This window comes from Cygnus atratus, chromosome 3, assembly GCF_013377495.2.
Source record: "Cygnus atratus isolate AKBS03 ecotype Queensland, Australia chromosome 3, CAtr_DNAZoo_HiC_assembly, whole genome shotgun sequence".
Taxonomy (NCBI): Eukaryota; Metazoa; Chordata; class Aves; order Anseriformes; family Anatidae; genus Cygnus; species Cygnus atratus.
In genome coordinates this window covers 93,800,434-93,816,631 of record NC_066364.1, presented here as the reverse complement: position 1 = coordinate 93,816,631, position 16,198 = coordinate 93,800,434, and the positions used below count along the sequence as shown (strand labels likewise).

Sequence of the window (16,198 nt, the reverse complement as noted above, 5' to 3'; positions counted from 1 at the left end):
TCTGGGCAGCCTGTCCCAGCTCTGTCACCTCACAGTACAGAAGTGCCCCCTCATATTGCGCCGGAACCTCCTGGGCTTCAGTGTGTGCCCGGTGCTTCTCGTCCCCGGTGCCCGCCCGGGACACGCCGCCCTCCAAACCCTCGCCCCCGCTGCCCCTTCAGCGCCCCTTCCCCGCCCGGAGCCGCCGGGCTCCCCCCGCCGGGCTCCCCCCGCCGCTCAGGCCCCGCCCGGGCTCCCCGCCGGGGGCGGCCCCGGCTCCTCAGTGGCCGCGGCGGCCGTCGCTCAGGCGGTCTGCCTGGCCGCGGGGATGGTGGGGCGGGCAGCCGGCGGCGCCCACAGCCCGGACGGCGCCCGGCGCGGCGAGGCGAGGCCGGCCAGGTGGGAGCTCGCTTCTCCGGCCCCTTCCCTCCCTCCCTGGGCGGCCGGGCGGGCAGCGGGGCGGGAGGCGCGGAGCCCGCGGGCAGCTCCGGGGGGCGGTGGGGGGTGGGGGGTGGCGTCGTGTGAGGGCATGGCGGGGGGTGACGACATGGTGGGGGGGGGGGGGGTGACGTTGTGTGAGGTCATGGTTGTGGGTGACATCTCGTGTGCTCATGGTGTGGAGCCCATGGGGGCAGTGGGCTGTAGGCTGGCGGGAGGAGGGTGCTGGAGGTCCCTGCTCGTGTGGGGCGGCTGGCAGAGCGAGCCCCCTGAAAAGGGGAAAGTGGGAAGAACGCAGCTTCCCGTTGTACTTAATAAAACCCAATATTTTTAAAAAGTCCTCCTCATCCAGCCTTCCAAGTCTCATCCAAAAGTTGCTCCTTGGCGTCATGCCGTGACCTATCAAAATTGCAGCCACCGAAATGGTGACATGAGGTGGTTTTGCATGGCGCGGTGACAGTGACCACATACATCCAAGCGTGCTCCATGGGCCGTGCCACCTGGCCACCCCCCTGAGACCCGCAGTGAGGGGATCAGAAGGGCCAGAGCGGGGTCCCGCAGCACACTCCTTCAGGGGGACTGGCCCCACAGCATTGAGCAAGCAGCAGGAGAATCTGTCCTAAATCAGGGTTTGAAGGCCGTTTTCCATAGCTTAGGGTACAGTTCGTCTGGGCACGGAATTATGCAAAATGAGTCGAATGGAAAATAAAGTTCCCAGTGTTTTAGGTGAGTTTTGCCTGGACAGTGACAAACCTGAAAATGGCTTCCGTGATTCCCAAACAGGTCCACTTTGTGTCTCATCATTTCCTTTCTCCAGCCCAACCTTTATGGCTCCAAAAATAATTTGGAAGTGCTGCGTTTGGGTGGAGGAAGGGCCTGCAGTCCGGGGCCCTTGGGCTGTAATGCTGTAGGATGGTGCTAGTCATGGTAGGCAAGCCAACAAGTACAGCACAAACCCACTCCTGGTGAAGCAGGAGGATTTATCAAGCTTTCTCCAGCAGAGAAAGGACGTATGGAGCATATGGACAGAATATGAAATGTTTAGTTAAACACAGCATTTTGTTAAAAACAGAGCAAAACACTGACAGCATGATAAGGAATATGTAAATTTTTAACATGCTTCAAAAAGCTGGAACATCGTTCCCTCCTTCCCCCTCAGATGTATTTTGATAATTTCCAAGAAGACAGCAAAAAAAAAAAAAAAAGGAAATTATTTCCATCCCTTTGGGGAGAATGTGACATTCTGGCTTCTCGAAGCCTATGAAGAGGTTTATAAACTTAAAAAATGAAAAAGACAAATTTAATCTTTCCAGACTTGTCAAACTTGTCTCAATTAATTTTTGATGACATAATTAGAACTTACCACTTTAATGTGTGCTTTTTTAGTTTACTTTTCAAAAGATTTTATTTTTAAAGACTGCGAAGAACGGAGGGCTTTGCAGTGGGAACTGGAGCAGGAAGAAGGGGAGGACTCTGTAGGTTAGAGTGCTGATTCAGAGCACTCTCTTAAGCCAAAAGAGATGAACTCATTTTTTTTTCCTCCCTTGGGGAATCAAACACGAAACAGGAAGTCATTGATTCAAAGCAAGATCATTCACTCCACAATTGTAAACAGTGTATTATGTGTCTGTAAATATTTCCAGAACCCATTGGCTTTTTGGAAAATATGAAGTAAATTATAAGAATCTCTAACAAACATCCCACAATAAAAAGAGTTATTCTCGAACTTTTTATCTGCAATGTTTATACAGTGGAATATTAATTAGCTTGGACATTGAGAAACTACTTGGCTGAACGCATTGTTCACTGCCAGAAATCCATCTACTCAAATGTTTTGTCTGTTGAAACACAAACATTTTTAGCTCCACCCTGTAATATTGCGCCCTACGAAAAAGCAAAAATTCTTTCCCAACTTTATCCATTTGTGTTTGTGGTGGTGAAAACACTGAAATGTCCTACTGTTAACCAGATGTTGGCTGAGTTCGTCTCTGTCTTACGTAGCTGTGATTAGTCAACAAGGAAGAACACTAAAAAAAGTCATAAATAGACAATCTAATAGGAAATTGTCACTTCTTATTACTTAGGAGACCAGACTGTCTGCCCAAATCAGTCCATGCTTGAAGCCACTGCTTCCGTCGCGAAGTAGAAGAAGCTGCTGCTTGGAAGTGTCCCGGTGCATGTGGGGACTCCGCACAAGGAGAGGGGATCAGGGATGGGACAAGGGGAGGAACCTGCTTCCCTGACAGTCCTGGGAATCTTCTGGCAAGCTTAACACCGTAGGGGAAATGGTAAAAGATGCCAATCACCTAGAAGGCTTGCAGTTGAAGAAATGCTTTTGTGCTTAAAGTTGAGAATTTGAGTGTTGCAGGATCCATTCAGGAAACTATTTTAATAACATGCTTAAATCTCAGCAGTTCCACAGGGATTCCTGAGCTCCTGAGTAGAGGATTCCTGAATAGGGATGGTTGTAACCTCATGCTTAACAGATTGAACCACAGCCTGAGAGACCAAGAGAAAGAGAGGGTCAGGAGTGGAGCAGCTACCTTCAGGCAAACAATTATGGCAAAAATACTTTCCTCTTTTTACTTCTAACTTAGATATGGAATGAAAGTAACAAAGAAGTTAGGGTGTGGGAAAGGAAAGAAGTCGTGACAGTTTTTCACCTGTTTAGCTATTGTAAACTTGAGAGTAATCTGAGATGTTGAAAATTCAGGAAAGAACTAAAAAATACTACTGGGTGTATTGCAAAAATAGTTAAGGACTTTTTGGAATCCTCCTCGTGGCTTTGATTTCTCTTGCAGTGCTTTGCCTTTTTTCTTCTTTTTTTACTTCTTTTTCTTTTTTTTTCATTTTTTCTTCTGCAGCTGGTGAGCGCTGTGCAGGGGGGACCTGGGGCTCGCTCCTGTGACAGCAGGAGGTGGGGAGAGATGGAGATGCACGTTCTCCATCTTGGCTCTTCTGTGCTGGTCTCTTCTGTGACGCTGAGTTGTGGCCACGTGCCTGTGTTAGCATCGCCTTGTCTGTGGTATAGGTGACCGACACGCAGCATGGCTGATATTCTTGTGTTTGTTCTGGTCTTTCAGCTGCCTTCCACTGAATGGTGCTTGCTGTCCGGTTTTTATGTGTGAGATAAATTGAATTCCCCTGGGGAATTCAAGCATTATTTCACAGCCAAACCTACGTGTTCGGATCCCTGTAAAGGCCGGGGCCCTCACTCACAAGGAAACGTCTTGAACTGAGTGATTACATTCAGCCCTCCGCTTACTCTCTGTTAAGCTGTCTACAAATAGCTGGAATACAACAGAGCCCAGTCCTTCTGCTTACACACAGATGATTTTCTTGGCTTCTCAGACTCTAACCATGACGAGCCAGCTCTCATCCTGAATAATTTTTCCAGCAGTGCTTGTCCAAAAGGGCACAGAGCTTAATTTTCAGAAGGCATGAGCAGTTAAATGTAGATAAGAGCACAGGTTTCAGTGGACTTGAAACACAGATGAACCAGGATGTTCTGAGATCTCCTACAGCTGATACAAGGGGATTGTTTTCCCTGGGGGGACCTATTAGGGGCCATTTGCTCACCTAGCTTTACACCTGAAACCATAAGCTCCAGCTTGCATCTCATTAAGGAGACTACATTTTCAAGGCAATCTGATTAAGCATATTTTAAAACACTTTACTGAATCACCTGCCAATCAGTAAACCAGCATAAAACCAAATGTGCTGCTAACTTACGTGGAGTTACACATATATAAGGCATTTTCTTAACAAGAGCTCAGTTCTCCAGAAAGCCTCTCTATGCAGGAAGGGATATACACAGGAACTGCAGGTTAAAATACTTGACTTTTCACTGCTTATGATGAAAAACACATTGCAGACCTGAAATAACTGAAGAAATTAAATTAAGGTACACCTAAATATTATCAGCACAGATATCAGAAATAACCCCTTTACAATAAGGGCCTTTGTAGGCTCATTTATTTTCTTTCACTAAGTTTTATGGAGTTGTGCATGTACTGAAGCTGGGGATATTCTTGAGATTTATATAAAACAGGTTAGTAGTGCATATGTTAAGAAGTCAGACATTTAAAACAGATTCAATTTGAGGTATTTTTTTTTCTTCTTCCTTTTTCCAGCATAAATATGGCTGATCTGTCAGAGCCAGAAGGTACTGTAAACTGGAAGGAAAGATGTTTAACTCTGGAGTCACAGTTAATGAAATTTCGTCTCCAAGCAAGCAAGATCAGAGAATTATTAGCAGAAAAGGTAGGTCTCATGGTATGAATTTTAATACTGTACAAATTATTTTATTAGATGATGGGGGCTCATCACAGTTCGTGATTTAAGACTACTACCACTAAGATTTTTTTTTTCCAGGAGGAGAAAAGAGCATTTTAAAACAAAAAAAAAAATGCAAAACAGATCTGTTTTAATGCTGTAAAAGAATTTCACACAACAGATTTGCTAGCAAAAATGTTTACTTTCAAATGAAAACACCCAGGCAAATCTCATGCAGAGAAAAATATGTATCCAGTAGTCAAGTTTATGACATTACTTAGGGAAATGTGTTAAGTATTGACAATATTTAAGATCTGATTTAAGACATAAAAACTGTTGGAGAAAAAGATCCAGAAGTATTATTTTCGTTAGTGTTCCTTATCAAATCATATAGTTCAGCAGACTCGTGTATCCTGTAAGACATCTCCAACTGTGGAGAGTCTAGGGACCTTGGAAGTTGAAAAGTATTATATAATTTAATTTGGAGAATATTGTTTAAATATATACTTTATTTTGCAAGAGAGAAACATTTCACGTGACATGTTTAAATACGTGGATCCCAACAGACAACTGCAAATGAACCCAAATTTGAAATACTTAAAACAAAAAAAACAACAACAACAAAAAAAAACCACCACTGTTGTATTTACCAGGTTTAACACTTCCAACAGAACAAGGCAATTAAAAATAGAAGGGACAAAACATTTTAGAGAATCTTTGGATTCTCTATGTCATCATTATTACTGACTTCAGTGAATTCCTAGTTAAAAAGTTACTTTGTGGAAACTGCTCTATTTTTCCTTGAGCTAAATCTTCCACCAATTGCTTCCCCCCCAAATAAAATTCATGTCCTTTTATATTATGTTAGAGGGAAGACAATTTTATTTTGAATAGATTTCTACATTTAAGTTAGCGCTTCTCTTTTGTAAACTTATCTGTTCTCACTTTGAAGCCATGCATGCATTTAGCATCCACACTCAGTCTTCTCTGAATCGTTCCCATTTTACTGTATTTTGGTGGCAACCAGAACTAAATAGTATTCCAGCAGGAAAAATATGTATTGTTCATTTATGAAAAAAAAAACCACACATGGATGGTGTACACAGTTATGTGCTCTGTTCCTTTCCTAATAATGCTTAAGGTTTTGTTTACTTTGCTAAACAAATTGACCATCGTGTACGTTTTCATGGAGGTATCTATAACAATTCCAAGATCTAGTCAAAGTCCTTTAGATTTCTATGTTATGCTTCATTTGTTTTTATCTTATTGACTGGTCACTGAAACTTGTAAAGACCTTTTTGTAAGTCTTTCTAGTCAGAAAGATTCCATTATCCTGAATAACAAAATGCCATCAAAAAACCTTGTTGCTGCACTGTGCAGTGCCCATTACAAAATGTGTACAATTGTGCAGGCATCATAAGCCATGAAAAAATCTCTGCAGATCTCCCCTGTTAGTCTCCCATCACTGTGTGAAGTAGCCAACCCTATTGTCTTTGTTGCTGAGCCAATTCATGGAGGAACATTCCTTTCTACCCTGTGGCTGTTTGGTTCCTTTAAACAGTTTCCAAAATATGAATTATATAAACCAGATCTCTCTTATCTGCAGTCTGGGTGATTCCCTCAAAGAACTTCAATAGCTTTGTGACCTAACAGTCCTCTGTAGAAGGGCCACTTTGACTCTTGCCTAGCCTACCACCATTTATCCACATGCCCCCTAATTCTGCTCTTACAGTTTCCACTGAGTTGCCAACTACAGATTACAGATCAATAGGTGGTTCAACTGTCTCATCCAGTTATTGACTGGATATCCTTTGGTCCTGGCAGGTCGTTACTGTTGATTTTATCTGTTCATGCCCTTCTCCCTTCTAAGGAGGTAGAAAACTTAAACTTAAGATGGAAAAAATGGGGAAAAAAATACTTTCTGGATCAGACTTTTTTTCATTACTTAGGTCTTTTTATTAAAGTTAGCATTAAAATTTACAACAATGTAAAACTTTTGTGTAATAATATCGAGTTCTGTTGGCACTGAATTTTTAGAGTTAATACTCCAAATATCTTTGCCCTGGCGTGACCGAAGATATTGCTGTTAGAAATCACTGTAATTGAAAACTCTATTTTTTTAACCTAATGGTAAATTCTTATTGAACAGTTATTGCAGAGTATAGGGTTTTGAAAGAATGTCCAGTTGCACAAATGCCATCCTTTGATATCTCATCTTAAAAAGAAAAGGGAAAACTTACTGTGTCCTGCATTCCAGTTCGCAAGACCCAGTCATGTCCATCAGTCTTGGAGGAGAACATCCATCAGAGTATAATGCCCTCTGTCGTAACACTCAACAGATTATTGGCTGCTTACACAGTCAGGGCTGTTAGGTGTCTATATATGTCTTCTGCCACTTTACCCCATTTAGATCACTACTGTTTGGAATGGAATTCAAGCGGCAAAACGCTAGACGTGACTTTCCTAGGGACTTTCCAGCCTCCATAACTACCATTTCTTATGCAGCTGCTGATGATTATAATTTTGGCAACCAAAAAGTTAAAATGCATCAACAGCATTTCACAAAACCATCTGTGTTAAAAAATAAAAATGGAGATTTTAGAAGTAACCTCTGAATTCCTTCTTTTTGACTTTTCACTTTGTTCCTTTACAGTTTGCATTCCCAAGCTCTTAGCTGCTAGAAACATCCTCTTAAATTCATAGAAATGCATGCATTATTGTATCAATTTCAAAGTCAGCATTAAAAAAAAATACACAGAGTGCAGGGATAAAATCAAGAATTTTCAGCACTGTGCCTGAATCAAAGTAGCCAAAGGAAAATTACTGATTTGCTCTCAGCTGTGAAAAACATTACTCCAAAGTTGAAAAGAAGAGTCTTAAGAACTTGTCATGTTAGTGCCCTCTTGTTTTAGTTTTCCTTAACTTTCTGGGAATGTTTACAAAAAGCAAAGTGTTTACAGGAGTTGAAAATAGGAGAAATATTTTCATTTGAAGAGCATGGGTCCAACAAGTATTCAGTTGGGAAAATTTGATATATTGCTCTCTAGAGAAGAGCATTAATAGCCTTCATTAAAAAATGATCTTTCTCTTCACTTTGTCACTTTGACTTTTTAATGTGAATCTTTCATTCATAAACTGGAAGTCATTTAGGACATGCATCAAAAAGGCTGGTCAGAGCTTGACAAATTTAGACTGTATCCATCTCTAGATTTATCAATGTTGCACGACTGAATACCAGCTGTTTGCACTAAACCCTTAGTGGTATTTGTTTCCACGTCGGTTTCATTTGTAATGATCCAGTGGCTATTTTTCACATATTTCTATTTTAAAAATTCTAAGGTACACAAACAGCTCTCAGTATTTGTAAAGGGAAAGATACGTACACACAATTATGACATTAAACTGCATGGAATTGTTACTCAAAAATATATTTGGAAAACAGCAAAGGAAATACTGAAAAATTGCTTGGCCGGTACTTGATCCTGGTGTTAATGATAAGAGAAGAGCACAGCCTGTGTCAGTCCTTACAGCTACTCCCGAGACTTATTACCTGTTGTAGAATGAAAAAAGTTGTAATTTGCAAGGCACACAAATATTCACACTCTTACTTTGTTTAGTGTGGGCCTTTCTTTGTGGTTTTGTTTACAATCATCTCTGTGCTATGAAGTGTGTAGTAAAACATTGAACAATAGCACTAGAGAGTGTTCTACTTCAAAATAGAATGAGAAATCTCAGTCCTATAGCATGACAGATCTAAAGCCCTCATGGGTATTAAATTATGTAATTTATGTAATTGTCGCAGAAAACAGAGCGAGAGTGGTATTGTGACTAAATAGGAGGTCTCTGCAGAAAGGTAATATAAATGAATTACTGTGGTAATTCTCCAGCCTTCTTCCTCTGCGTGTAATTGAGACATCTTCTCAAGGCAATGAATCAGGAAAAGAAGTTTACATCCTGTTGCAGTATGTGTGTGACTTGTCATAAACTGCCATTGCTTTTTTTCATTGTGTGTTCTATAATTCAGTCTAAAACCAGATTTTCATAAGGGTTTGTTTAAGTTTATCCTTTTCTAATAGTTGTGTCTGCAATCTTTGTGCTTTTGGAAATATATGTGGGCATTGAATTAATTGAAAAACTTTTCTTATACACCCAAAATCAAATACCTTTGCAAAGTTGTTTTCTTTAATAGTGGTTTTGCAAATAAATGATCTATTAACATGGAAATCTTCAGTACATTTTTTCTAATAGATTTGTTCTAATTTAGAAAAACAAACTACTTAATGTTTTTTTTGTTTGTATGTTTGATTGATTTTTTTTTTTTTTTTTAAGTCCATCAAGCACTCTTCCTTGAACCTCAGTGGCTGAGAAGTTTGAGAAATTTGCATTATAATTACATTTCAGCAGTATGGCTACCAGTACTATAATTCTGTAGTGAACTCAGGGGAAAGGAAGAGAGAGGAGCAGAGGAATATACAATGTTTTCAAAGAACTAATCCATTCACTGTTGTTTATCTGTTTGGGTTTTTTATTTGTTTTCATTTTGCCAAGAAAGAGTCTGTATTTATAAATCTAACATGCAAAGAAAGAGACCTTGTTAGAGTTTTAAGCAGAAGCTGCTGCTGTAAATGGGAGAGGTCTTTAAAGGAATTTAAGGAATGATGTAGAAAGTATCCCTAGTACGCCAAATTTAGGATGTGTGTGGAACTGAGTTTTAAGTAGATGCCTTTATTTTAGTGCAGCTTGAATCCTATGCATATGAAGAGTTTACTAAAAACCTTCACTGGTTAAAAGATTACAGTATTTGACTGCAAGTTTAACTCCTAGCTAGCATTTCTTGTCAGAGCAAAATTCGGTGCTCTCATTCTTTTCATGACAAGTACATTTTTCACCTTAACTATGCGTGTAACGTGAGGTGTAAAGTTAATGTTTTTCCTATCACTAAAATCACGTTGGTTACAGAGCTGTGTTAAACTTGCTCTTGGGCAGCCTGTACTGAATTTCATTTTCATCAGACCCTGTAAGGGTTTGAATATGGCACTATCCCAAATGTTGCATTATGGGCCATCCAGTAACACTCAGCATTTGCATGAATGTCTCCAAATTTGATTCCTTGCTGAGGATCATTATTTTGTAGTTTGAATGACTTGCAACAAATATAAATGATCAAGATAGAGAATTATTTTCATATATGTATTGATTTGCTCACTTTTAATCTGTCCATTTGAGTACTCTCTGTATAAATGCTCAGCTGGCAACTGAGTATGTGACAAATACAATAATATTAATACGTTCTGGACAGATTATGCAAATTGAATGACACTTGATTTTTAGGCCAAGTACTGTTTCCAATATATTCCAAAACAGAACACATTCATGACTTCAAGGTTTACAAACCAGCAGCGAAATCCACATCCTTCTGTATTTGTATTCATTTTGGAGACCTATTTATGTTATTTAACATTTCAAAATGAAACAGATGGAGTGTGCTTTGTTATCTGTGGTGGGACAGTCTAAAGGTTTATGTTTTCAGAGGTGAAGTCCGTAATGCATTTAACTTGTGCAGTGATTGCCAATGTGAAAATTGTGAAAAAGCACAATGAGTAGTTGCATTAGGATTCAAAGGATTATGAAGAGTGAAGTAAAAGGGAGCAAAATACTGAAAAAAAAATAAAATGAAGGTTATTTTTCAGTATTTCAGTTGGCTCTTCAAAAAACTCTCTTTTCATGGAAGATAATTCAGACAGACAACACCTAAATGAATTAATAAACTCCCTACTGGTCCCTGTGTCCCAGTTTTCACTGCTGATGGCTTAAACCAGCGTATAAAGAGAGTACAAGAGTGCTTCCTAGGCCTCTGGTCGTGCACTAGACTCCATTCGGGTAAGCCCCTGCTCATATCTGTGCACCAGGGAATGGAGCTTTGCAGAACGTTCACACAGGGAGGACTTCATGTTCATTTGTATGATTTAATAATTAAATCTATTGTAAGCTAATGTGCAACTGGGAAGATAGAATCAGGAGAAAGCAAGGAGAGTTGAAGAGAATAAAAGTTTAAATTTTTGTGGTTAGAGTTGTAGGTTTGTTTACACCTTTTCAATACCCAAACCTTTTCCACTGTAACTCTATTTTTGTCCTTTGTCTATTATTAACTTTATGCCATGCCTTTTTATGGCAGCGAGAGGGTTTTTTTGTTTCACTATTTTTGTATGTCTTAAACCTATATTCTTTCTAAGGAGGGTGAAGATGGAAAAAAAAAGAATAAAAGCGAACTCAGGAAGCAATAAATCAGCTGCTGTCTTAGGAGCCAAGCTGTGTAATGAGAAAGAGCACAGCCAGAGGATGAAAACCTTCCCGCTGCTGGTGTGGAGATGGGGGCATCAGTTCTGTTCCAGCCACCTGAGATGGGGAAATTGATGGATGTTGTGGAAGCTGAGATAGGAGGCAGGCGCTGTGCAGACCCTTGCCCTTTCAAAGATTTCTTTAGTGTTTCACTTCAAGAAGCTACAAGATGTTTTTTCTCTGTTTTTCCTGGAAGCAACTCTTTCTGTACTTGCCATTTATGCATTTAATTTTCATTCCCTCAGAGAGTATTTTCAAGCTTTAAATATCTGTTGTCATGTCTTCAAACTGCATCATGCTGCCTTACTTACATTTCTAGAATTTTGCTTGCTCCTGTAGCATCCATGCTCCCTATGTGTCCTACATACTTCAATTTCATCAGTTTCAATCAAGTCAAGTTGTCAATTTTTTTGACTTTGGCAAGTACTTCTGTACTTTGGCAAGCAGACTTTTGACTGGTACCTTAGATCCGTAAGCTGTCACCTCAGACAGTGACATGAAAAAAGGCCTCCTATTTTAGATATTCATGTTCATGCTCTCATCAGAACTTATAATTCAGCAAGAGAAAAGTAGCAGGATTTCAACAGTCGTAGTACAACCATCAAAACAAAAGGAAGCAGGTAGCTGCCTTGTCACAGAGATGAAAAACCAGGTGTTGGTACATTTCTGTTAGAATTTTAAGCACCCTATAAGACTTCTTTTTCCCAGTTTGCCACCATGTGCCTTGGTACATTCTTCCACCTTGTTAAAACACTATCTCCACTCCTTTCAAGATTTCGAATGTTATGGTAACAGCTGCTTCTGCTAGAGTGGAGGTCAACGTAATTTGCATTTGATTGTGTCTACAACTTAACTATCAGGATAAGATCTGAGTTGGAAAAGAAGACAGCCAGAGTGAAATTTCCTGGTATTTCACCAGGCTTAGGAAAGTCCTGAAAAGTCCTTAGGAAAGACTGAAGCTGGGAAAAGCACAAACTATTCAGCCAGCATTACATGCTGCTCATTTGACCTTCACTACTCTGCCTCCCCAAATCCCACTGCTGAATTTCGCTTTTCTAAGTCTGTATGTTTACTGGCAGCTGTCCTAGACTACTAGTTCTGTAAGAGTTCCCTGCCTGGGCTTTTCTGTTCCATATTTTGAATGTATATATTTTCCAGAAGAAAACATTAATTTTACTATAATGAAGTCAGCTGAAATGTAAAAGATTGTTTTCCATGTGTACTTTTCACATATTCAGCAAACACTAGGAAAGACTTTTGTGCTAAATAATTTTTTTTAAAGTTTTGTTCAAATATAGGCAAAAACTTACAAGAAAACATAGAACTTAGTGGTTATAGTCATTTTGTGATGGATACGGATAAAAATTTTGAGACATCATTTTGGGGACTGAACAGATGGAGAATGATAATTTTTGTCTAAGGATAATTTTGTCATTTTGTTCCAAGGAAAGGCTTTTGAGCTAAACATAGGTCATGAGAGCTAGCTAAAGAGCAGGGTTAAGTGAGACTTGCAATTAAGATTAAAGTGCCTTTTGCCTACCTACGAGAGCAGTGCCAGAATTTCCTGTAGTTAGAAACGGACTGGACTGTGAGTGGGGACAGAAGACTGCAAAATTATTAGCAGTCTTCAGAAAAAAGTATGTGTGTATACGTGTGTATGTATATGTGTATACATACGTGTATGCATACATATATATATATGTATGAAACTCAATTGTTTTTACACTCTAATTCTGAACGCAGATAAAATGAATAGGAGGAGTTGGTGAGATAGAAAGTCTGCAGAGGACCAGCTGGCGCTGCTTTGTTCATGAGAATTCTCGCCTTTTACCTCTTCATTGGTATTAAAAATAGCTAAGACGGAAGGAGGAAAAAACAGGGCTGCACTGAGAAGTGGTAGGTTGTGAGCACCAAGATGAGTTTTGCAGTAGTCATAACCTACGTGAGCGTTCAGGTGGGATCTGAAGGAAGAATAAGGCTGTGGCTTCCGGAATTTAATCTAAATAACTAATTCTTTCATCTAAATATATATTTCCTTCATGTAGGAAATATATATAGGAAATGTAGGAAATATATAGGAAATATATATATAATATATATCATGTAGGAAATATATATTTCCTTCATGTAGGAAATAATGTCAAACAGTAAAATTGCAGTAAAATAGTGAAGAAAATTCACTGTGCTTGATCCAAGTAGCCCAAGGAGCATTTGAGCCACCGTAAGATGTGTGTTACCCTATTTGGGGAGATGTGTAACAAAAAGATTGGGTTCAGAAAGTGGTTCTTCATGACTAAATCTACACCTTTGAGAAACATTTTTAGGTTTCATCTTATTCTAAGGAAAGGCTTTTGTGCCAAAGTACTCAGTTTCATTTTTTACTGACGTAGTTCATTTTGTGCATATAGGTAGGTAAGTATCACTTCCAGCTTTTGTGAGACAAGACAGACTTCTCTTAATCGGTTAAAAGCAAAGCTGTTATACGAAAGATCTCTTTCTAATTATTGTGTTGCTTTTGGGATAAAAAGTCAACCAGTAAAGAACAAAGTGTACCTTACCGAATGTATGTGCCAATTCCTTCTTACAAATTCTCCTCTTGTTATTTTTCCTGTGAAATATTCATATCGTGGTTTCACACCTTTATGTTTTGCCTGTGTGGCTTAATTGATCCATTCCTACTTTAAAGTCTGTTGTAGCGTATAAATATTTGGCATCAGCCTTATGGAAGTTACTTGACACACAGGAGAGAAATCAGTGCCGAGACAGAAAGCAGAGCGTTTGAAAATACGGGTGGGACATACCCACCCAGTCAGCTCTCTGGTAAATGGAAGGAGGAGGAACACGGCAGCATTTTCTTAAGCTAAACCACCAGAAGAGAGGCCTTTTCCTCAAAAGGCCGCGCTTCAGAAACTATCACTTCTAACTAATAAATGTACGCAAGGCTTTATACCTCTATAGATTGGGCTAAGCATATCTGTAAACATGAAAACTGATGGTGATCAAAGCCACTGATGGACAGGTGATCAGTCTTAAGCAGTACTTAATCTTTGCTTAAGGAAATGCAGAGATTTGTTTAAATATGTGAGTTTAAACATACAAATGCAGAACCAAAAGGTGAAATTTTGGTCACATGCAGTGCTCTGGAATAGCCGGCACGCATATTCAAACCATTTATAAACTTAGCAAGCACCAAATAAAAAGTCAGATTTTTTGTATCTGTAGCTCTACTGCAAGGCAGCTGCAAAATCTTTTTTATCCAAACTGGAAAATTTCCAGCCTATGTTTCTTCATCACCTGTTTATATCTTAGTGCTCCTTTGAAAGGCAGGTGTAGGTGTGTTTATTCCTCACTTGTTTCCCCTATTTGCTTATTTATAGAAGCAGCCATCTCCCCCTATGAGCTCAGGGAATTACAGACGTCATTGCTGGTATGAATGTGGCTATGTAGGAAGGCACAATGCTGCTAAGGTTCACGGTGAGAATTTACTCTATCAAATCTCCTTACCTTTAGTCTAAGTTTTAAAAGAGCTATTCTGTACAACATTACTGATTCCCTCCAGTCTAAAGGCTGCATCTTTCTTCAGTTTTGGTAAGCCCTGTATGGTATGAAGACTGATAGTTCAATAAATCTTAAATTGGACAGGTGCGAAGCACAGTTTTCAGCCACAGGTGGTTTAGGCCTTTTTTCAGATGAGAGTGAATGGAAAAATTGAAATGTAAGAAAAAAAGAGGACTGACACAAACACACTGATCCCAAGTCACTGAAAGTTCTGCACTTAATTGACAGGCTGCATTTTGGGTTCAGAAACATTAGTTTTAACTGATACTTTGTTCTTGAAAACTGACCTGTTATCAGCATGCTTTGAAAGACTTACAGAGAACTGATGCTTTTTTTTCCCTCTTCATTTATTGTTTTATTCCCGTATTTATTCCAAAATGCCGTACACTGAGATTTCCAAAAAATTTACATGATACAACTCTATTGTTCATAATATTAAAAATGAGGAGACAGACACTGTATTATGCACTGATTATAATATAATCTTTAAATGTGAATGAGACAAGTTACTACATTGAAAAATGACCTGGGTAAAAAATTACTTTTTTTATTCCTATCAATAACAGAAATTTCCAGAGCTCAAAAAGGAAAGAATTCCAACAACTTTTTTTTTCTTTTATGAGGTTTTTAAAATAAAAAACGTCTGTTTGAATTACCAAATAATGTTTGGAAATATCAGGGGTATATTATCAATGTAGTGCTGTAATTCTTCTATAATGCACATCCCAGCAATAATAATCTATATATATAAAACTGAAAATATGTATACACATATATGCATACAAATGGAGTATTTATAGTGCAAAAATAGATGCAAAAATATTTTAGTGCAAAAATAGGAAGTTGTTTCTTGCAATAGATGTTCTAATAAAATAGAAATCCCTTTACTTGCATAAAAATGTGTGTTGGACATTTATGAATACAGTCAAGAAACTTCCAGGTGAGCTTTGAAAAACGGTCACTCTGTGATTTGCTTTTGTATTGTAACAAACTCCCAGTGACTGCGTGTTGAGCTTCAATGACCAGACCTCCAAGGCATTACACCTCTTCGTTTTTATACTGCTATGTTTCTTCAAAGCATCCAGTATTTATTCACTTGTGGCATTTCTCTGTTCGTTGCTTGAACAAAAATAGCTCAATTTGATGAGTGTCAGATGTAGAGTGGTTATTTCTTTACTAAGTTTAAAACCAAATCTGTTTCTAACAATAGATATTATTTTCCAAAGTTCAGATAATTAATGCAGCATGCACTAACATGTTTTCTGAAAAATACAGGATTTTTACACCTACAGAAAGAAGGAAAAAGTGCAGGTTAAAGTGGCAATCCATGCTTCCATACCTGTGTTGCTCCTGTTTTTCAGTCCAAATGCGTGTATTTTTTGTTCCTGTGCTGAAGACATTTAGTCTTTAAGAGTATAAAACCCAAACCAGTATAAATTATCATGGGAGACCTCGGAGTCCTTTATGAATTTTGGAAAGACCCTGAAACAATCATAGATGTACGTGACAAATATTCTTTATCAGAGGTTTGTTGAACTGGAGCACTATTTCAGGTTTTCCTGTTCAGGACATAGAAAATTAAGCTTAAGTATACTCTACGTGCCAAATG

General features: G+C 39.0%; 1 protein-coding gene across 2 annotated transcripts in view; it reads left to right on the top strand.

The window, feature by feature from the left end:
* The first annotated feature begins 299 nt into the window (after positions 1-299).
* PLEKHH2 (pleckstrin homology, MyTH4 and FERM domain containing H2) overlaps positions 300-16,198 on the top strand; it is a 55,762-nt gene continuing 39,863 nt past the window's right edge. Inside the window, exons 1-2 of one of the 2 annotated variants that reach the window (XM_050709984.1) lie at positions 300-378; positions 4,551-4,680. In XM_050709984.1, coding sequence (XP_050565941.1) covers positions 308-378; positions 4,551-4,680 — 201 coding nt within the window. In that variant the 5' untranslated portion in view covers positions 300-307. The remainder of the gene's footprint in view (positions 379-4,550; positions 4,681-16,198) is intronic. The other variant, XM_050709985.1, reaches the window with a different exon arrangement.